Source organism: Sinohyriopsis cumingii, chromosome 6 (genome assembly GCF_028554795.1).
Source record: "Sinohyriopsis cumingii isolate HCF-2022 chromosome 6, ASM2855479v2, whole genome shotgun sequence".
In the NCBI taxonomy this organism is placed as follows: domain Eukaryota; kingdom Metazoa; phylum Mollusca; class Bivalvia; order Unionida; family Unionidae; genus Sinohyriopsis; species Sinohyriopsis cumingii.
This window is the reverse complement of record NC_142966.1, coordinates 97032755-97055705: the sequence shown is the minus strand read 5'-3', so window position 1 is coordinate 97055705 and position 22951 is coordinate 97032755. Positions and strand designations below refer to the sequence as shown.

The window sequence follows — 22951 nt, the reverse complement described above, 5'->3', positions numbered from 1 at the left end:
ATAATAATATTAATAATAATAATAATAATAATAATAATGAAATACATGCAATTTCAAAGAAGATGATGAAGAAGAAAAGACTAAGAAAGAAGAACAAAACGATAATTAACAAGAGATCTGAAGAATTCTCATCTGTAAAGAAAGTCACTGTAGCTTTGGTAATATAGTAACCAACAACCATGATCCCTGACCACAAGATTGTTCCATTCCTATGGATGTTCAATCTAGTTTCATAAATATGAATATCTGATAATAATCCATCCAATGAAACTGAAGATATAACCACTTCCAAAAAATGAATTAATTGTAAGAGTTAAGGTCATTGCTAACAATTACAAATTCATCCTGGTGACCTAGATCCATGATCTTCTAAATAATAAATCCCTATCTATACTAATTCCATGTCCAATGGTAAAATCATACGCAATGTTTCATGAAAAATTGTTGCCCCAAAACAGGAGACATGGCCAGATGAATAATAAATAATGAGACCACAACTTAATAAAGCAATTGTTCTTTATAACTTTAACCTTTGATCGTCTAAGTCACCCATTTTCTGGCATGCTCTTTGTCCCCTGGCAAAGTTGTCCACAGTGTTTTGATGACATCTAAAGTAAAATTTACAAATAGGGAATACTGGTCTTAAAATAAAAGCATTTACCAAAAGTTGCTGTCAGAGAGAATGATGGAAGGAGACCTGAAGACCTCTCTCTATGCAGTTTTTCATCTTAAGCATGTTGTATATGGGTAATAATAGTAAGAAATTGGTCTTGTTTAACTGGTGGGTGGGGGTAGGGGTCATCTGATATGGTAATCATGACAACATAAGGATGTTATCAATGATGGGATAGTTAAATGGATACCTGAATTTAATCTAAGATCAAAAATCCACTATTTATTTAAAACAAACTAAAAAATTCAATATTACTGTGAATTCACTATTATTTCTGCAGTACCAAAGGTCAAGAAATTCATGCTTCCTAAAGATCGTAAATACTATGGTTCCATAGCAACAAATAAACTTGTCAAGAAAATATTGCAAGAACCACATACCTATCAGAAGCATTTTAAAAAATGCAATCTACATGTCGCTTTATCAAAACCACAAGAAATGCTATTCAAGAATAAAAAATATGTCAGTCACAGATGAAAATCGACGCTTAATGAAGGAAATTTATCCCATACCCACACAGTTCAATTTCAAGTTAAAAAAATCTTTGTGAAAATCAGAGAAAAATCAAGAAAATCTAAACCCTTCTCAAACTAAACCAATCAGATAAAAATCATTGATCAATCCATCTGTAAATCAAGTTTCCTTATTCTTCAATATAAAAATGTTTTGAGCCTTTCTAGAGAAATTGATAATTTTGGTACTCTTGTGTAACTTCAACATAAAAGTATATCCTAACCATTTCAGAAAAATTTCTGATTTTGATGAACTGGTGTAATTTCAAATAAAAATATATTTGACCCTTTCCAAAGAAAATGATGGTTCTGAACACTTTCTTGTAATTTCTCGTAGTCAAAATTTTCTGTGAAAATGCCATCATTATAATTTGAGATATCACAATAAAAATGACAGCTGTTAATGCAAATGAAGACAGTTAATTCACAAAACCTGCTGGCCATGGATGCTGTAGATCGTGAATCTTGTTGATTTCTGACTGTTTGTCTCTCAGCTCGTCTTTTGGTCGATTCTGTTTGGGAAGATTTTTCACAAGACCATACTCATCATCAATTTTCACAAGTTTTCTTAAAAGCAGGCTGAAAATATTACACAGAAATGCATTTTAGGGCATAGGGTTTGTAGAAAATATGTTACATTCTGATCATTACAGTTACCATTATTTTGCATTGATAACAATCCCAATAATATGGCAAGAAATTTACCATTATTAGTGTTACAGTGTGTGTGTCTGTGTGTGATTTGGATTTTTAACGTAGCTTTAACAATTTTTCAGTCATATCGCTACAATGTCTGCATTGACAATTTATAGTGATGTCTAGCACTGGGGCATCATACCGCAGTCATGTAGCATGATGTCCCACCCAGTCACATTATTCTGACACCAGGCCAACCAGTCCTAACACTAACCTCTTAATGCTGAGCGCTAAGCGAGGCAGATGTAAGTACCATTTTTGTAAGTTTTTGGTATGACTCGACCAGGGATCGAACCCACAACCTCCCGCATCTGAGGCGGACGCTCTAACCACTAGGCCACCAGAGCGGAATAGTGTTACAGTAGGTGAGCAATTAACACAAATTGATGTAAATGTACTTATATGCTGTTAAAGTGTTCAAATTAAGCAATATAATTACTATATCATTTCTTCATAAATTTGTATCAACAAGAGAAATAAAAATGCCAAATATTTGCTTAACAGAGGCCCCTGTGTGGTTTTGAAAATGGATTTCCAGAATTTTCAAAAATGGAGTCTAATATATAAAAATACAAAAAAAGCCTGTAGAAACAAATCCTGAATGTAATCAAAGGTTGTGTAGCCTTAAGTAGTCTGCAGCATCAATTGTAAAACTTAACATGAAGAAAATATCAGACTCAAGAGTTCTTGAGCTGCCAAATATTTGCCCTGTAACAGGGCATAAAGATACAAAACAAAAAAGGAGAGAATTCTTTTCTGTGATTAGATGATATGAAAGTATAAGTATGAGATGGTAGTAAGTTACAAGAAGAAACTAATGTATAAGGACTATGAGTTGGTAAGGGAGAATTTCCAGTAATCCAAGAGAAGATCAGTTGTACCATAAATTTAATTTGTTCACTAATGAAAACTGAAACCCCCTCTGATATTCTTGCAAAACTCCAGCATACCATCTATGGTACCAAATAATTCTCTTACATATCTGAATTTATTTTAATATGTTTACAGATACCCATAACTGCAGTATAAAGTTCTCTGCCATGGCCACTGATCGTAAACCTGATAATATCATGGCTGCAAAATAACTACTCTTGCCTCTGATAATATTATTTAAGTGGAACCATTCAAGCTGCTTATCAAATATATATAAAAAAAACTAGATTAGTTAAAAATCTATTCATACTTTTTTGTGTCTTCATGCTCACAAGACAGTCAAGACCTTTGTCGTTTCTTGTATATTGGCAGAGGCAATATATATATATATATATATATATATATATATATATATATATATATATATATATGGTAAAATAATTAAAGAGACAAACAGTCATACATACAATTATATTTTCATAACAGAAATATAACATATCAAATTTTTAATTAACATTTTATGCAATTTTATATAGTGCCTTGGTATTAAGGAAACTTGGATACAAAGTACCTAACTTACAAATCCAATAACTTTCTTTAATGAATCTACTCATGTCTCCATGCACAATATCTATTGGCATGAAAGAAAAATTGAGTAGAGAGTGATTATTGGTATTATTGGTATCAACTGATGTGGTTTATTTGATAACCTGTAAAACATGTAACATGCAATCTGTTGGACAAACACTTCAACAAGTTTCTAAGAGAATGAATAATCATTGCTTGCATATAAAAAATTATAGAGATCCTCAGTTCTCCTCTAGTATATCAATACATTTTAATACCTATAGTCAATGAAGGCAATAATGACAGAAGGTCTGATAAAAATGAGGGCAACATCTCATCATTTGATACTGGTAAGAAGAATATGATGGCTCAGTCATTTGAGTGAAAAGGATCGATAATAATATACTGCTAAAAAACCTGTACTGCTAATAACCCTGTATTGCTATAATACTATAGTGTGAATAACCCCATATTGCTATAATAATGAATGATACTTTAATGCTAATAACCCCATACTGCTATAATACTGTACTGCTAATAACTCCACATAAAAGAATTCGATCCAGAATAACAAAGAACTTAGAATTTCTTTTCTTTCTGTAGATCTTCATATTTACAATAAAAACAAAACCATTTCACAATAATTTAGCATCAAATAGAACTAAACCTCACCCTCGATAACATGTGCATGACAGAGTCCACAAACATAGACCACACTGCCAGCAAGAGCGCAAATTACAGAGAGACCTCCAAAAATGGGAAAAAATCCTCTTAGATTCAACATCGAGAAAACAACAGTGAGGGCTGGGGTTTTGGGTTAGGGAAATGGGCTGTTTAATGACTGAATCCTCGTTTTACAATCTCATTGATAATAACTGTTAATAATGCACCTTTTCTATTTGAGTTGTTTGTTATTCAGTATGATCATGTGTACGCGAAAACAACTGCATATTACATCACTGCTTTTTATTTAATATGATACTGCCAAAGTAGCACGGAACTAGATTAACTGTTGATATACCACCAAGCAAAGTTCCTTTTTTAAAAAACTAACGATATTTATTTCACGAGACAATCATCTATGTCGAAACTCAATTTTTTTAATTGTTCAGTTAGTACAATATTGATGTTGTGACTTCAATGGAAGTAATAGCAAAACTTCTTATCATCCTTGAGGATATCTCTAAGTGCTAGTTCAGGAATTCTCTGAAACTCGTTTGCCCACAACAGTCCGTATCTGTGAAGCCAAACTCTCTATTTTATGAAGTATTCGTTTTGCTTGGTAGCCTTGCTATCTTCGACCACAGTTAAGAATGAGTTATGTGACACACACAATAAAATTTATAAGTGTTTGACTGATCAAATGAAGTGAGTTCACCCGACATATGACCGAGGCCATAGTATGTACAATTTGCATGTTTTTTAACTTTTCTTTTATTCCACCTCCTTTATTTCATTCAAAAGACATAATTAACATGAAAATACAAAAGGAGGCCAGCTTTTAATTCAGTGCAACAATACAACAAATACTTGCGCAAGTCAGTTATAGGTTCTCAAAGAAACACTTGCGGACATAGCTGTTACGGTAGATTGACACATTTTACATTTAAATACACACTACATTTATGATGATTACACTTAACAGGAACTAAAAGATAAAACTAAAACACAAATTTCACTTAATAAAAATTATTTAATTCCCATTAAATAAAAATGTACCACCTACACTAGGCATAATTGACATTTTCATTGATTGAAATTTTCTTTAATATCTTTAATTACGGTGTACTAAGAATGTTGTTTGGAAAGAAAATGTAACCAATTATATGACTTATTAAAAGTTGATAATTACAAAATGATGATTAAATTTCCAGGTCCTATCTACCATTTTGGACCATAAAATGAGTAATATATCAACATTTCAGTTACTAATTTTGATCACAATTTTCTTCAAGTTCCGGAAATAGGGATTATATTTTTTTTAATTTTCTGCTTAAATAAATATGGGATCCATGCCTGACCCCACATTATAAGCAGGTTTGCGATGTATCACGGTGTGAATTATCGAGGGAGTGATGTATTAGTATGCATTTAATGTATTTAAAAAGAATTTAATATAACTATTTATAACTGGTGCCATAAGAAACAACTAATTGGAATGAAAATGATCATCCAATAGACACAAACCCATGGAAGTAAAAGGACCCCCTAAATTCATCCACAAGGAACAAAAGGCTCCTTTTCTTGGAAAGCTGAAGAAAACACCGAATATTATAGGCAAGTATCCTAAGACATAAAAATGAAACATACACTATGCTGCCTACGGGAAACTATAACAGTCTTGAACTTTGCAATGAAAATAGCTGACTAAATAAATACACAAGATTGAACTGATGGATTACATTTCCTATAAAACTGAAAAGACCTACTAAATATTACAATGATGATATTTGTGACTCTTAATTGGAATAATGAATATTACTGTATCCATGTAGTTTGATTTTTATAAAATTATTGCAGCTGTTATAACAATCATATAAATTACTCAGCTGGAACAGAAATTGGTAAGAAAATCACGAACTTATGAATATTGCTTAAAGCTTGTGACTCAAAAAAAGATACACGAAAGAATTTTTTTGTAAATCTTCTAAGTGACATTTTAAACTTTTTACCTTTTATCATCTCTGGCTGGAATGTTTCCTTGTTCTGCCAGAAACATATCATGTGTTCTTTTCAAAGAACGAAAAACAAGTGTGTGAACTGAATGTTTCTGGACTTCCTGAAAAAAGAAAATGAAGTAAGCCCTATTAATATAGTATACTGTATATACAATTCTTGGATAAACTTGCAAAATAAAATCAGTGTTGTCCTGGGCCTGCTTTTGGAGAAGGAAGCTGTGTCTGCCCTAGATGGCATCCTGCACTCTGCTCTCCCTATGTGAAAACTACACCATGCCCTCCCTATTTGGTACCCTGCACTCTCCCCTCCTTATAAGGCATTGTGCCTGCTCTAGGATAACACCCTATCTTATTTGCTACCTTGTCTTAATCTTCACAGGCTCAATACTACTCATGTGGTGCCATTATACTTTTCAATACTATGTATATGGTGCCAGTCTACTTTTCAATACTATGTATATGGTGCCAGTCTACTTTTCAATACTATGCATATGGTGCCATGCTACTTTTCAGTACTATCAGAGGTCTCGCTAGGATTTTAAAACTAGGAGTCCAGGACTCCCATTTTGGTAAAAATCGCACCATCAAAAGTTGCAGTCCCTTCTTTCCTACAGAATCAACAGAGACATGAGTGCATCTATTTTTGGATGGAGAGGTTTCCGCAATGTAATTACTCACTTTAATATAGCTTCATTACAACAGTCCATTGACAGGATTGTAAATTTATTGTTTATTTATTGTCTATGTCCTTGTAGTAATTTTAGGCAATGGTTAAATAGTATCTGATTTAGTGTTTTCCCCCCATATTTTCGCAAATACGTGCCAAGTCGGAAAACAGCTTAGACCTTAAAGAGCATCTCGCGAATTCCACAACATAGCATTGTCCCATACGTTTCTGACCTACATAATTTGCATTTTAAAGTTAAATCTTTAATAAAAATAATACCTTGGCTTTGCTTTCAATGATTTGTATATTTTTCTGAAAATATTTGCCTGATGATTTATAAAAACTGACAATCTAATAAACTGGTACATCCCAGACTTAGCGAAGTCCGCCATTAAGGCAAGGGGCATTTAACAAAAAGTATGGTCAGTCAATGTACCTCTTAAATAGCTCTTGTTTGTCCATCAGAGTGATACCGAATTTTATCAATCCAAGGAAGGACTTATTCTAAACACTAAGCTAGGCATCAGACACTTTCTTACACTCAGCTACTGTCCTATCCAAACTTTCAATTCTAGCAGCTTTAGCACTCTTCTCTCGTTACAATCTTCGTAAGTTTGCCATTTAACCCCAAAATACTTATCCAAATTTACGAATGGCATTTTGTCTAAGTCTCAACATGTTTTGATTCTGAGGTCACGTGCACTACTTATTCCGATACATTCGGAAATGAACACAATAACGAAAGCTAAAGTTGTTTATTTGATGTACTTTTATAAATGACCGCATGTACATTTCTGTCTTTCTGACTCTGAATTCAATCACTTAAACATAAGTACATTTTCCCACCCAGCCGCCAGTCAAAGCCTTTGAACTTGCCGCCCAGCTATTGCATCAAGTTCTTTTTGATGTATTCTTACAATGGCAACATATATGTACATCAAGGGGTCTTACAGTCACTGAATTCTGTCATTGTAAATATCAGCACAGCTAACTGATCAACACATTTTATCACAAAGCAGGTGGATGAAGCAGGTCTGGGAAGTCTTTGAATTACATGCGTACGAAGGACTCCAGCCTCAGTGATTTTCTGCATCCCAGATCACAAATTGGCATCCAAATATGCGTAATTAAGTGTTTCTGAGATCTCTGACTATGCATATGGTGCCATTCTACTTTTCAATACTATGCATATGGCACCATTCTACTTTTCAATACTATGCATATGGTGCCATCCTACTTTTCAATACTATGCATATGATGCCTGTCTACTTTTCAATACTATGCATATGGTGCCATTCTACTTTTCAATAGTATGTATATGGTGCCATTCTACTTTTCAACTGTGAGATATGTGTATATAGTGACATCAAGAATTTTCAAGCATAATTTCACAACCAAGCATCCCCAATACATCTTTCTTTTTTGTTTTCAAGTCAGAAAGAGGAATCTAAAGACATAAAGTGACAACTGATATGAATGTTATTTGTGCCAGTCTATGCCAAATTATCATACACCCAAAGTCATTGTCTCGCTTCATCATCATGAGAATTGATACACAATAAGAGTAAAAAGTACAGGCTGGTTTAAACTTATTTAGTTCTTAATCTACAAGGTTCTCAACAGATGCATACCCTAGGCTTTTGACCCATGGAAATTAAATGTCACCATTTCTGATACATGGAAACTGCAACCTTTTTGTTCTATTGATACATGTTAATTTGGGCTGGACCACCAGTCTTAATTACCCTTTGTTCACCTCTGGCATCATTATCTACCAAAGAGCATATTGGTCAAACTGTATGCACTATTGATCAACATTTGCATGACAACTGTTTACACCTGCTCTGCCAATAGTATTGCACCTACTTTTATGTAAAATCAATATGAATTGGCCCTAGTTAAAAGGTCACTGATGTCATGCTTAAGTATGCATAACTGTATCAAATTTAGACTGTTTTGAGATTATTAGCGTTAGAGAAAATCAATTATGACCTGACTCGATTAATTTTTTTTATCAAACATTGATGTGAAAAGATGGATTCAACATTATGAAATTCTCAACTTTTAATAAGTCATATATTTTCTTAAATTTTTCTTTTCAAACAGCATTCTTAGCACACAGTAAATAAAAATGTTCAATGAAAATGTCACTGTTAGAGGCAGCACTTGAATTTTAAAAAAACATTTAAATAAGTTTTATTAAGTGAAATTCGTCTTTTAGTTCTGTTTAAGTGTAATCATCGTGTATTCAAAGATGAAATGGATCAATCTACCATAACAGCTATGTCAGCAAGCATTTCCGTCAGAACCTAATTAAGTGCTAACCATGTTTTGATAACTAACTTGCAGAAGTATCCATTGTATTGTTGCATTGATATAAAAGCAGACCTGCTCTGTATTTCCACTTTAGTTTTGTCTTTTGCATCAAATTAAATAATGGGGGTGGAATAAAAGAAAAGTTAAAAGGCATGCAAATTGTATGTGTGTAAGAGCTAGTGGTCCCAGTTGGTACGATGCTAACAAACTTCCAGAAAAAGTGCTTTATTAACAATTATAATCGACATGACTATAAAACAAGTATCCAGTCATTAAACAACCCAGTTACCATGGTTTTCTCTATGCCAACAGCAATAGCATCCCTTTTTATTTATTTGGTAATCCTCAGTAACTTGAGTCCTTGCTTATAGTTTTTGAGTGCCATTTATTGAGTTATTGAGGAAAAGGTATATATGCACACACATATATACTCATAGGAACATCTTTAACACAGTCCCTGATTTGTTATTGATTTATATATAGAAAATGTGTTACAAGTCCAGAAAGTAACATCTCCAATTCAATACTAATCAAAAGGAATGAGTCAGTCCAAATTACACACAATGCTTGTAACTCAACATCAGTCCAGCTAATATAAAGCATCACACAAGTCTATACACTTATTTGGAGATCAGCAAATATGAAATAAAATTATGGCAGCTGCTCAATCCCTAAATAAAAACTTATCTATAATTAATATTTTTTGAATTTACACCATTGCAGTTAATATTATGGTTAATCTAACACAATAAATCTAGTGTCTAATCTGTCCAGTTACACTGACTGTTTCACATGGGATTTTTGCCATAACCCTCAAACCAATATAGTATGGAACAACATTTTGACTGGATCAGTTCTTCAAACTTTCCATATTCATTTAGGTAAAGTCAACAAACAGAACAACTGAAGCAAGTTTTACAGCAAAATGCCCATTTTATCAACAGGGCAGTTTGAAAGTGTAATACTAGGTCACTGAATTCAGTGTATCAAATTGAACATGAAATAAATGAAATGTTGGTAAGTAAACAAATGACAGTCATGAGCATAGTTTCTTTAAGGACTCTCCCTCAGGTTTTGGTACTACTGACTTTGATTACTTTATCAGGTTTTGGTACTACTGACTTTGATTGCTTTATCAGGTTTTGGTACTACTGACTTTGATTGCTTTATCAGGTTTTGGTACTACTGACTTTGATTACTTTATCATATTTATGTTATAAGCCTTTAACTGTGGATTAATACATCTTCTTATCGATAACAAATACTCAACACTCAGTTACAGATCATGTGGAGATAATTCAGGCACCACACAAATGGTTGTCAATGGAAAACTTAATTTAAATTTAAAATATCATTTTTCTATATTCTTTTGGGGAAAATGGTTACCTTACAGTGGCATCTTCGGGTTTGGATAATTTTTGAAAAGTGACCTGTTTAATTTGTCCAAATGCTAGAATTAAATACATGTAGCTGGGATTTCATTGTGTTTAATGTGTTCTGCATCACTGCTAGTAATACAATGTAACACAAATCACCTGATATTTTTGTTTTGGGGGGTAATGGCACTAAAACAAAAACAACATGTGCTATGTCTTACATTGTAGGACTACATCATTGCTGGCTTACCTTTAAAAAAAAAGCTGAATTGGTATTTACATAGCCCTACAATATAAGATATATCACCTCCCAGACAAAAAATATCGGGTGATGTGTCTTACCACAGGAGTCTGATGTTTTATAATTAAAGCATGGCAAAATCTCTGACAACATGAAATCACCATATCAGTAATGTAAATGAACACAAGGAGTACAACGGTGACCACAACCCTCCACTTGATCAGACTTTTCTCACACATCTTTTATAGCTTCAGAATCACAAGATGACTGAAAAACTACACATATACATTCAAAACACAGTAAAGTACCAATGCATAACTCTCGGAAGGCCATCACAAATTAAACTTTATTTTCACCATTACAGTTACAAACCCTTTCTATTAGAATCCACCAGGCATAAGTAGCCAATTCTACCAGTTTCTACCCATGCAGTAAATATGCGTTCGGGTCTAATAATCGTACTGAACATGGCACATAATCTGTGTTATCTTTTAATACAAGGGAAATTTAATAATGCAGTATCAATAGATTAGTTGAATTTGCTCAGAATAATGAATGCATCATGAAAATGTTATTTACAGTATTATATTGCTACTATTTTCAAAAGTTGTAAATAAAATGCTCTCACTCTGCACATACATACATGCATACATACATGTGTGTATTTGAGAGAGAGAGGATGTGGGTAGTTTTGAAGGTTGAATATTGTAACCATCCCAGACCTTTGAAAGAAATTATTCAGGTATTAGATTGACTACTACAATTTCGGTACAAATTTTTATATCATTGGCACGAGCAAGGTATTAAACAGTGAAACATGTTTCTCTTCTCTTAATCTACTGTTTCCAGTATACATCTTTAATATCTGAAGTGTGATGATGTCATCAACCATTATTTCTACTAGTCGACCTTTACATATTTTCGTTCTGGAAATTTATATAAAGTTATAAAATGATACAATCTAAAATAAATAGCAAGCCAAACATTTTATCTTGTGAAATTACTTCCATCATGTTATTCAGCCTGTGGTAGAATGGGCTACTTCCGTCTGGTGGATTCTAATAGAAAGGGTCTGTGACCATAATGGTGAAAATAAAGGTTAATTTGCTGGATTGGATTCATGCGATAATCGTTCTCGAGTTATGCATTGGTACTTTACTGTCTTTTGAATGTATACAAAGATGTCAGGCATTTCTGCACACCTAAGGTTTCTGTCTCCAATACTGAAGCAAAATGCTTACTGAATTCAACTGACTGACGAAAATAAAATACTGCAATGCTTACCATTTGAAAAGAGGCAATTGTCACCAAAATGTTCTGTTCAAAATAATATTAATTTTGGACACACGGGATACCACCCCTGTGTTTTCATTACTCGTGATGTGTCAGCTTATTCTGTGCACAGCTTTGGAAAGATGTAATTTTTATCTATAGGGCTAAAGAAATGAAATACATTACTTTTGACTTTTCTGTCAACAGTTCAGTCGAGTAATTAGGTCATGTTTATAGCTAGTTTTACATAATTCAATGCAACAATGGCAATAAATGGCAAGAGATTTCGTTTTAGGGAAGAATTATGAAAGAATTTAGAAACAGACTAAACGCCAGGGAATTTCTTGAGAATGCCTTCTAGCAGCAAGTTGACACATTGGGTAGCAGACGATATTGTACATGTGGGACAAATTCTTTCAAAATTGGAAACTTGGATTAAGATGCAGAGTTTTTTAAGGTATATATTTCCATCATTTATATATTTATTTGTATGATTCTAAAAGATACATAGTAAATAAGATTTTCTGAGTTACAGGTTCAAGAAAGTTATGGAATTGGTCTGCATGCTGACACTTAGAAATCACATTTCCATATGCATTTTGAGTCGAAATGTGGTATATTTTTGTACACCTTATGAATATCACTTTTCTTAATTAAAAGGACGAGCATTCTTTCTTGATACAAAATGGATCTTTGCCCCAAAATAACACGAGATCCAATGTTTACAGAAATGACATAACGTTGCGCAGAATTACCCAACGCGCACAACTGGCCGACATGGTGATATGTGTAGTTTTTAAGTCTTCTTGGAATTCTGAAGCGATAAAAGACTCATGAGAAAAGTTTAATCGAGCGGAGGGTTGTGGTCACCGTTGCACTCCTTGTGTTCATTTATATTACCGATAAGGTGATTTCATGTCAGAGATTTCGCCGTACTTTATTGATGAAACGTCAGACTCCTGTGATCTTACAGTTACACTGTAAGACTAGTATTTATATTGTTATATCAGATGTCAATGTATGCGTAAATAGGCAACGATACAAGTTCCCGTGGTTGTGGGTCTATCATGGGTATTGGCTATGACAAAACCAGCGGTAGTTCCCAGGTAGGATCAAAGATGCCACATCGAAGAACTGGGCATCGTTATGTTACGCTGGAGCTTGAAGTTAGATGTGTTTACGTTTCATATTTGTTTTTTCTGCAGGATTATATACTGGTAACGATTCATAAAAAGTAAACACGACAAATAAGTATGGATATGTTCTCTCTCTCTCTCTCCTTTATCTTCTGTATTACCTCTACCATCTTCGTTAAAAATCCCGAGACACTTATATAAAATGCCTTGAAACGTTTCCTACGTCTTGAAGTGGCACATGTACGCTAAACTTGAAAATGCTTTCATTTAGATTTTCATTTTGTAAGCAAGCGTCCTATTGACTGATATGTCAAAACATAAAGTAATACTCCGGTGTCGATTCTTTGAGACGTGCTCGGGTACCAGCATGTTATCCTAAGAACTGGGAATTTGCAAGCTTCCAAATTAACCATTTATAAAGCAAGTTAATTATTGAAAAATTTCAAATCTTTAAATTTATTTACATCTATCTGTTCAAATAACTCAAACTGTCGGTTAAAGATTAATACAATTTAAATGTACATTTCTTTTTAACAGACTCTGAAGTTCATGCACAAGATAAATAATTATTCAAGTTCTATTTTAAACCAGGGAATTAGAAAATTTTAGAAACGACATGGTTCGTTACTGTGTTTTATTTCTTTAAAATTGTAAATGAGTTAGATAATAATTCAGATAGTATTTATTGCTCAGAATTATTAGTATAATCTTTTGAAATAGACAGAGTGAATCCTACATTATATTGAATCCAAAGCATAGGTAAGACAATCCCCACACTGTTTATCAGGCTAAGTGCATTTGGTTAGTTTGTGTCATTTCAGAAATTGTGCAACTAATTCCTTTTATTGCCAACTCCTCCTTTTCCTCCCCTTATGTTATGTGTCTTCCCAGTACAATTGAAAATAAATAAATAAACATGAATAAATAAACATGAATACATAAACATATAAATAAATGAATAAATAAATAAATAAATAAATATTTAGCTTTTGATCCATTTCCAATGACCAAATGAAAGATAGAATCAAAAATATATTCTTACTAAAAGGATATTTTCATGCTGTATTTGATGAATCTACATCAATATATACAGGAGGAAATATAGTTAATGACAAGATCATTCTGGTAAGACTAATGCCTGATCATTCTGGTAAGCCTAATGACTGATCATTCTAATGAGACTAATGACTGATCATTCTGGTAAGCCTAATGACTGATCATTCTAGTTAGACTAATGAGTGATAATTCTAGTGAGACTAATGACTGATCATTCTAGTGAGACTAATGACTGATCATTCTGGTAAGACTAATGACTGATCATTCTGGCATGATTAGCGTTTGATCATTCTGGAAAGACTTATTATAATGACTGATCGTTCTGGTAAGACTAATGGTTGATCATTCTAGTAAGACTAATGACTGATCATTCTGGTGAGGCTAATGACTGGTCATTCTGGTAAGACTGATGACTGATCATTCTGGTAAGACTAATGACTTATCATTATGGTGAGACTTATAATGACTGATCATTCTGGTAAGGCTAATGACTGATCATTCTGGTAAGACTAATGACTGATTTTTCTGGTAGACTAATGACTGGTCATTCTGGTAAGACTAATGTCTGATCATTGTGGTAAGACCAGTGGCATGATTTTCATACCCATGACAAGCTGTTTGAGGATTGAACCCTCTGTTATATCCAACAGATGGACAGGCTTACATACAGATGAGGCATATCAAAATATTCCAGATACTAAATTACAGGAATTAAAAAGAAATATGCCAAGGTAGGAATTGGCTATTTAATTATCCAGAGGGTGAGTAGGTTGGGTGGGATATTGCTGGGATTTTATTGTCCTTTTGACCCTGAATATTTTCTTTAACTAAAACTAATGTAATGGATGTAATAGGGTATTTGTCTTCTATAAATCAGAGTGAGAAATATTTTCTAAGCCATTTTACGGCTGCCCAAAATCACAGGCTCTCCCTTGTAAATTGAATGGTCAGTCCCGTAGCTTGTGTGTTTGGACCTCATGAATAGAGCAAAATGTTGCATCATAATATTCAAATGTTTTATTTAGTTGATTCTTTTGTTCATTATTAATTTTGGTGTGACCAGCACATCAATGTGACATTTAGCTAATATGTGACCCATATTGATAATATAACATACTAATATATTTATGATTCATTGTGTATGAATTCTTTATCTAGTTTTTTTTATGATATATTATTTCTATATGACTTTATATTTCTAAGCATACTCTTTGTTGCATTACTTGCTGTGGTTATATTAGTTTATGTGTTTATATGTTTATGTAATAAACTGAATATTATGCCATGTAAAAACTGAATATTATACCATGTAATAAATTGAATATTATTCAATGTAACAAACAATATTATGCCATGTAACAAACTGAATATTACCAACAAACTAAATATTCAAGCATGAAACAAGTTAAATATTATAGCATTTAACAAACTGAATATTGTATTATATAACAGCTCAGTAATGTTCAATGTAACAAATTTAATATTGTAAAATTACTCATATAAAATCTTTTATACATATCACTTCATTTATTGTTTGCATTATTCATACGTTTCAACTGAAATTGGAAAGTCTGTGATGGTATTTTTTGTACCATTGATTCAAGAGTGAGAAGATAAATGGACATTGGTAGGAAATAATTTGCATGTATATTTACACATAAAACGTCAAAGTTCAATCCTTCATATGACAGATACCTGATGTTAAAGTACAAAGCTTCAGGAAAAATTATAGACAAGATTTGCTGCATTCACTTGTATTTGTTATACATCAGCACATAATAGGCTACTGTTTGATCTGAATACATGTATAAATTTTTATGTGTGCATTATTATTATTATTATTATTATTATTATTATTAATTATGTCATAACAATGCATGATGTGTGTGTTGATCATAAATAATACATACATACATGCATACATACATACAACATACATACATACATACAGACATACATATATACATACATGCTCTTATGTTATGTGTTTAGGCTTGAATAAACAGCAACACAAGAAAGAGTGAAAACAACAAGCTTTGAAAAATTTAACAAATAATTTATTTCCTTTAAAAAATACTGGAAAAATGAAACAAATAAGAACTTACATTTTTAAGAATCAAATCCAAAATTAATCCAAGAATAATCCACGAATAAGATTTTAGAAGTCCTAATAATGAAATGTCCTAATGATTTTAAGTTCGAGTCTCGATGAAGAATCCAGGATATAAGGTGATGACATATGCTTTATCTGGTACAGTGTCGTTGTCTACAGTTCCTTGTAGAAACACAAGAAATAATCCGGTGTTTGAATTAATGAAATTTCTTTGTTCAAGAATTCTGTATGAGCACACATATATTTCCAGAAAAAAAGAATTAAACCTTTTGAATCCAAATAATTTGAAATAACTCCAAACGACAAAACACTTTCCAGTGTAAAAGCCCAGCTGAGATTATTTCTCTGAAACAAAGGTTATATCGTATTCTAAAATGCAGTTTCAAAGATTCCCAAGTTGCAAAATCGAAAAGGGGTTCACATGGTCATTATTTTATACCACATACACCTAACATGACCCTGATGAAAACAAATCATTTTACTCTAAGAAATAAAATCTAAACAATTGTTTGCATATTAACTCACGTAGTCCCATTATGACCTTGACAACAACCAATAATTTTAAAATATAAATAGAACTCATTTATGTGGCTGCTACTAATTTTGAATTGAATTTGGAGACCAGGTCAGCCATATGTGTTTCTTAAAATGAACAGTCATGGTCAAACTATTTTCTGAAAAAGTATGAGTTCCTAGCAAATAGAACTACATTATTTTGACATATAATGACATTTTTAAAAATAAAAAGATTTTAAAACTTACAAACAATTAAGTTAGATATAATTAAATCAAATATACATAACACTTCACCCCATAAAGAAAAGAAAGATTTATATGATAGTTTTCTTTTTACCAAAGACTAATTAGACAGGAGGTTAAAAAAATTCATATAAATTACACACAGTGTAGATAAAATAATACATTGTTATATTCCCATAACAACAAACTCTACCTTACTAGTCTTTGATGTTTATTTTCATCTTGCCAATGAATGTAATGGGGTTGTAGTCACTAAACACAATAATCGAACAAGGAGCTGAACTAAGGTAAACTTCAAAATGTTGTAATGCCAATATCAAAGCCAAACATTCCTTCTCGATTGTTGACTAATTTCTTTGATGCTTAATTAATTTCTTAGAAAATTAGCACACTGGATGATCAATACCATTTTCACCTTCTTGAATCAAAACTGCTCCAACCCCAACATCACTTGCATCAACAGACAGTTTAAATGATTGGATGAAATTTGGAGCTGTGAGAACTGGTGATCTTTTAAGTATGGCTTTTAACTTGTCAAAAGCCTCATAACATTTTTCAGTCCAAAAGAACTTGTTTTTCTTACTTAATAAATTTGACAGGGGCTTAGCAGTTATAGAGAAGTTGGAACAAAATTTCTGATAGTATCCAGCCATACCCAAAAATTGCATCAGTTGCTTTTTATTAGCAGGCACGGGAGATTCAGAGATAGCCTTGACCTTAGCATCTATTGGTTTAACTTGTCCAAGTCCCAAAATATGTACAAAAAAAGAAACACTAGCACGACAGAACTCACTTTTAGATAAATTAATTGTCAATCATTCATCAGTGAGTCTGTCAACGTATTTCTGAATTGTTGCTAAATGTTCTTTCCAGGTGTCATTGTAGATGGTGACATCATCGATGTAAACATCACAGTTGTCTAGACCAAAGGTAATCATATTCATGAGACGTTGAAATGTACTTGGCGACCCTTTCATCCCAAAAGGCATTACTTTATATTGGTAAAGTCCATCTGGAGTCACGAATGCTGAAATTTCCTTTGCTCTTTCCGTTAGTGGAATTTGCCAAAATTCTTTCAGAAGGTAACATTTGGTGAAATAATTGGAATTCCCGATCTTCTCAATACAGTAATAGATTCTTGGTAATGGGAATGAATCTGTTTTTGTCACACTATTCAACTTCCTATAATCAGTACATATACAGAAAGGTTTATCTGGTTTTGGAACAAGTATTCATCGTGAACTCCAGGCAATTTTACTGGGCTCTATAAAATTTTTCTCCAGTAAATGTTGAATTTCTTTTTTTCAAGTATTCCTGTTTGAGAGGGTTCATCCTGCACAGGTGTTGTTTCACAGGTTTAGAATTTACAATTTCAATGTCATGGAAAATTTTGTTCATTCTTGTAGGGACATCTGGAAATAAGTACTCTTATTCAAATAATAAATGTTTAAATTCATTTTATTTCTTGCTGTTGCAAATGTGAAAGTTTCTGGTCCAGATCCTTCATAATTTCTGAATTCTGAAGATTGGTCACTTCAGTATCAGTAGAATCCGATGATATTCCATCACTTAAATCTTCACTGAGTGGGACAGGTACATCTAAATTAATTACATATTTAACCTGGCTATATCTTTCAATATACAATATTTAACATGTGTATGTGACAGAGTTGCTTTTGTTTATACCACCCAGAAATATATATGATGTAATTTAAATTATTTATTTTCCTGTCAACTATGTAGGGACCTAAATACCTGGCCTGAAGAGGATTTGTTCGTATGGGGAAGAGAGCTAGGACTCTATCATCAGGCTGAAAGCTCCATTCCTTCGAGTTTTTATCATATATTCACTTCATTTTGGATTAAGTAGAGTGCAGATTTGCTCTTGCAACCTCAAAGCCTTTGACAAATTATACTTAAAATTGGAAATATAATCAAGAGGATTAATTTCAGAATCTTCATTAGAAAGAAGTTTCTCTTTCAATAACTTTAATCGTTCATGCACAGTGTGTCCAAAAATCAGTTCAAAGGTTCTTGAACTGATTCCCTAACAACAAACAATAGTAAATGAATGCTTTCATCCCAATCTTTATCCATATCAAAACAATATGATATTGTTCAAAGTCTGATGGAATCTTTCTAATGCCCCTTGGCTCCCCGGGTGATAGGCAGAAGATTTGAATTGCTGGATGCCCAATTCATACATAACTTGCTGGACAATTCCAGACATGAGCCTTGGTCAGACTGGACAGATTTCGGAAGGCCAAACTGAGTAAAATACTTTATCAGTGCTTTTACTATTAGTTAGATTTTATATTCATCAAGGGAATTGCCTTTGGAAACCTTGTGGACGCACACGTAATGGTCAACAGGTATCGGTTACCTAACTTGGTCATAGGTAAGGGACCAACACATTCTACCATAATTCTACTAAATGGTTCATCAAATGCAGGAATAGGTTGTAGATGAGCCTTAGGTATTTCTGATTGGGTTTTCCTACCATTTGACAGGTATGACAAGATCTACAGTATGTACTAACATCATTTTTGATTTTTTTGGCCAATAGAAATGAGTCAAGATCTTGTGATAAGTTTTATTAATCCCTAAATGACCAGCCAAAGGTGTTTAATGGGCCAGACTAAGTATTTCCTGTCTGTAAGGTTTTGTAACTACAATTTGATAGTTCACTGACTACTCATCACTAGCAGGTACCTCTGGAGGTCTCAATTTTCTCAAAAGAATTCCATATTTAATGAAATAACAGACAAGAGATTCAGTAGCTTTAGTTTAACTGGCCCATTAAAACAAACATGAGATATCAGGAGATTTCGCATCTTCGACGACAAGTGATTGCCGTTTACCACAATGATTATAATAAAGGGAATGAGTAGTTAAAAGAGGATCACTGTGATCAATACCGTCTGATTAATCAAATCAAGGAATGAAAGTGACCTCATCAAAAGCCTGACCAATAGATATGTAAGCTAAAGGAATACTTTCCTTATCAACATCATTCTTAAGAGGTTTCTTTGCCATAGCTCTCGTAACTGCACAAGCTGGAAACAAATCAGGGAATTCTTTTTCAATTGGATCGAATTTCTGATCCAAGCAAGGCTTGTCAGTCACAAGTGGATCAAATAGAACCTTGTCTCCAGCCACGTCGTTGCCTAGTTATAAATGAATGCCCTCAACGGGTAAAACAGACACTGTGTAGACTGTCACGGGTCCTGAGGCTAAGTCTGATGACAAATTTAAACAATGGAGAGGAACGTTAACAAAGCCGCACTTCATTCCCTGAATAAGAACACTCTCATTAGAAGAAGACTTTTCGGAAAAAAGACAAAGTATCTGACAATAAACGAGAGAAGCTCATGTGTCCCTTAAAATATTATTTGGGATAGGATTGGCCGAATCACCCACGAGGGGTATAGAACCCTTCGATATGAATGATTCGTAATTCTCCATAATAAAATCAGACTGGGGTTTATTAGACCCAACAAATGTATTGCTTTCAATACATGACCGTGACGTTCACCTCTAAGAAATAAGAACATTTGGAATAGGTCTATCTTGATTCTGATACCTCTTTTTCAATTTTTAGCAATCAAAAATAACGTGTCCTTTCTCCTTGCAATATGCACACGTAGGAAGAGACAATGATCTTGAATCAATCTTATCAGAAGCTTGATTATTAGAAGTTGTGCCAGTTTGAGTTTTAGAAGGACTTGTATTAGGTCGAAATACTTTTCTGCCAGAAGATTTTTGAGTAGAAGTCTTATTTACCAAAAGAACTTTATGAGTTAAAGAATACTCATTGGCAGCTCTAGCAGCATTTTCCAAGGCTTCAATCTGATGCTCGTCAAAATAAGACTTAATGTCACTATGGACACAGTTTCTGAAATCTTCAAGTAATACAAGTTGTTTGAGACTTTCATAATCTCGTTCAACTTTCTTGGCTAAGTACCCTCTGTCAAATAACTGCTCTTTTACTCTACCAAATTCGAGACGAGTTTTCCAGCTTCTTTTCCATAGTTTCTGAATTTTTGCCTACAAGTTTCAGGGACTAACTCATAAACCCTAGGGATGCATTGCTTAACAGTATCATAGTCACGACTTTGGTGAACTGACAGTGAATTGTAAATATCACTAGCCTTACCAGTGAGTACACATTGTAATAATTTAGTCCAATACTCCCTTGACCATTTCAAATTTCAGCAACTTTTTCAAAACGAGTAAAGTATTTGTCTGCTTCTTTTTCCCTGAAAGGGGGCACTAATCTAATATTCTTTGCAAGATCAAAACTTGCATTTGGATTTAATGTATGAACGTGCTTTTCACTTGCCAGTTCCATTTCTGTCATTCTACATTGATATTCCCTCTCTTGCTTCTCTTTCTCCAGCTGTAAATGCATTTGCTCTTTCTATAACTATGTTTGTTCCTTTTCTAACTGCATTTGTTTTTCTTTCTCTCTGCCTTATCTTACTGCATTTGCAAGTGTTTTTTCCTCTCTCTCTCTCTCTCTCTCTCTCTCTCTGTCTCTCTCTCTCTCTGTCTCTCTCTATCTCTCTATCTCTCTCCTCTTTCTCATATTGTAACTGCACTTGTTTTTCTTGAAACTGTTTTTGTCTTGTAATTGCATTTGCCTTTCTTTCTCTTTTTCTTATTCCTGAAGTTCCATCTTCCTCGACTCCATTTCCATCTTGTATTTTAATTCCAATTCCTTTACTCTTGTGTCATAGTCTGATACAGACTTACTGATCGAAAGCAAAGCACGTTTATCCAAAATATTCCTTTCTACCAAATACTGAACCAAAATAGTTCTTATTTCCTGTTTTGTTAAGGATGCCTTTAACTTAGAAGATCGTATTTTTTGGCAAGTTGAATCAATTCATGTTTTTTGAAAATATCTAATTGTTTTTGGGTAGGATTTGAAAGAAAGATTTCTGCTTTTGTTGACATTTTTTACTAAGCTTGCTGATTTCACTAAAACATTCAAAAACTAGGGGAATTAAAAAACAAAGTATTCTGAAATATTTTAGCTAAAATTAAAAATTCCGGACAAGCTACCCAATTCTTATGTTATGTATTTAGGCTCGAATAAACATCAGCACAAGAAAGAGTGAGAAGAAAAAAACAAGCTTTGAAAAATTTAACAAATAATTTATTTCCCTTGAAAAATGCTGTAAAAATGATGAAATAAAAATATGAACTTACGGTTTTAAGAATCAAACCCAAAATTAATCCAAGAATAATCCACGAATAAATTTTAGAAGTCCTAATATTGAAATGTTTTAGTGATTTCAAGTCCGAGTCCCAACGAAGAATCCAGGATGGAAGACGATGACGTGTGCTGTATCCGAAACAGTGTGGTTGTCTACAGTTCATTGAAGAAACACAAGAATTTATCCGGTGTTTGAATTATTGAAAATTCTTTGTTCAAGAATTCGGTATGAGCACACGTATATTTCCAGGAAAAAAATTAATCCTTTTGAATCCAGATAATTTGAAATTACTCCAAACGACACAACACTTTCCAGTGTAAAAGCCTGACTGAGATTATTTCTCTGAAACTAAGGTTATATCGTGTTCTAAAACACAGTTTTGAAAATCCCTAAATTGCGAAATAGAAAAAGGGGGTCACGTAATCTGGCTTCTATCACGTACGCCTAACATAACCCTTACGGAAACCAATCATTTTACTCTAAGAAATAAAATGAACAAAAATTGTTTACATCGTAAATTACGTAGTCCCATCATGACCTTGACAACAACCAATCATTTTAAAATAAAAAAGAACTTATTTATGTGGCTGCTACTAATTTTGAATTAAGGTCGGGGATCAGGTCAGCCTAATGTATTTCTTAAAATGAACAGTCAACGACTCTGCCACGAGGGGCCCAGTAGAATAAAATCATGTATGTATGTATGTATGTATGTATGTATGTATGTATGTATGTATGTATGTATGTTTACATGAATGTATTTATATATGTCACATCAGCACAAAAATATCCAA

General features: G+C 33.1%; 1 protein-coding gene across 1 annotated transcript in view; it reads right to left on the bottom strand.

Annotated features, from left to right (window-relative positions):
• Positions 1–13298, bottom strand: part of LOC149797500 (pleiotropic regulator 1-like) — a 53944-nt gene extending 40646 nt beyond the window's left edge. Inside the window, exons 1-3 of the mRNA XM_089962313.1 lie at positions 13169–13298; positions 5994–6100; positions 1619–1764 (exon numbers count right to left, since the gene is read on the bottom strand). Of these exons, the coding sequence (XP_089818439.1) occupies positions 1619–1764; positions 5994–6100; positions 13169–13177 (262 nt within the window). The 5' untranslated portion in view covers positions 13178–13298. The remainder of the gene's footprint in view (positions 1–1618; positions 1765–5993; positions 6101–13168) is intronic.
• Positions 13299–22951: the final 9653 nt, after the last annotated feature.